The following is a 1128-nucleotide window of genomic DNA, read 5'->3' on the forward strand; positions in this document are numbered from 1 at the left end:
AAAAAAAAAAAAAAAGAAATTATTGATGAGTTGTTTAGTATTAAAGCAGGATGTATGTGTTCACTGTTATTTATATTTTTATGTATGTTGTACATTTTCTGTAGAACGGAATCTTTTTAAAACTCAAAGAATGGGCTTCAGGTGGTATTCAAGCTATTTTCTAGTCTGTTGACCTCTTGTGTACTCAATAAACCGTTCTTTTAAAACAAAAAGATGAGATTAATAGGGTGTAGTTAATTGAGTGTTAGAATGTGTGCTTAGCATACGTATAACCTGGGTTTGAACCCAGGCTCCTAAAATAATTATACCACCTTAAAACCAAGTATAAGTTAAGAGAAAAGTATATTGGTTCTTTAGAAATCATGTAGCCAAGTGGCATGGTGGTGCGCACCTTCGATCCCAGCACCATGATGGCATAGTCAGGTGGACCTCTGTGAGTTCAAGGCTAGCCAGGTCTACACAGGGAGTTCCAAAGACCCTGTCTCAAAAAGCCAGAAATCAGCCAGGCAGTGGTGTTGCACATCTGTAATCCCAGTACTCAGGAGACAGGCAGGCAGATCTCTGTGAATTCGAGGCCAGCCTGGTCTACAGAGTGAGTTCCAAGACAACCAGAGCTGTTACACAGAGAGACCTTGTCTTAACAAAAACAAGTCATTCGGTATGCTACATGAGCCATGAGAAGTTGTGGAACAACTGGACAGCAATGGGTACTGCAGACGTGATTGCTTTGGGGCTCCCAAACGTGACGCTGATATTCTTAAAACCCTTACTCTTTTGCAGAGCTCCACAAACATGTCGAGTTCGATTTCCTTATCAAGGGCCAGTTTCTTCGAATGCCCTTGGTCAAACACATGGAACTGGAAAATATTTCATCGGTAAATCCAAGTACTGCTTATATTCAATTTAATATGTTACTAAATATTTTATGTAACTGCTTATAGAATCAGCTTCAATTGTTTTCAAACCCAAGATTATTTTGCCCTCATTTTTTGGTTGTTTTTTGTTTGTTTTTCAAGACAGGGCTTCTCTGTGTACCCCTGTCTATTCCAGAACTTGCTCTGCAGACCAGGCTGGCCTCTGCTTCAAGAGTTCTGTGATTAAAGGCGTGCACCATCACCACCTGGCCTT

General features: G+C 40.3%; 1 protein-coding gene across 3 annotated transcripts in view; it reads left to right on the forward strand.

Moving 5' to 3' along the window:
- Nucleotides 1–1128, forward strand: part of Wdr12 (WD repeat domain 12) — a 23705-nt gene that overhangs the window by 4806 nt on the left and 17771 nt on the right. For all 3 annotated transcript variants that reach the window (XM_026788864.1, XM_005366322.3, XM_013353489.2), the window contains one exon: nt 781–875. In XM_026788864.1, the coding sequence (XP_026644665.1) occupies nt 781–875 (95 nt within the window). The remainder of the gene's footprint in view (nt 1–780; nt 876–1128) is intronic.

This window comes from Microtus ochrogaster, unplaced genomic scaffold, assembly GCF_000317375.1.
Source record: "Microtus ochrogaster isolate Prairie Vole_2 unplaced genomic scaffold, MicOch1.0 UNK8, whole genome shotgun sequence".
Classification (NCBI taxonomy): domain Eukaryota; kingdom Metazoa; phylum Chordata; class Mammalia; order Rodentia; family Cricetidae; genus Microtus; species Microtus ochrogaster.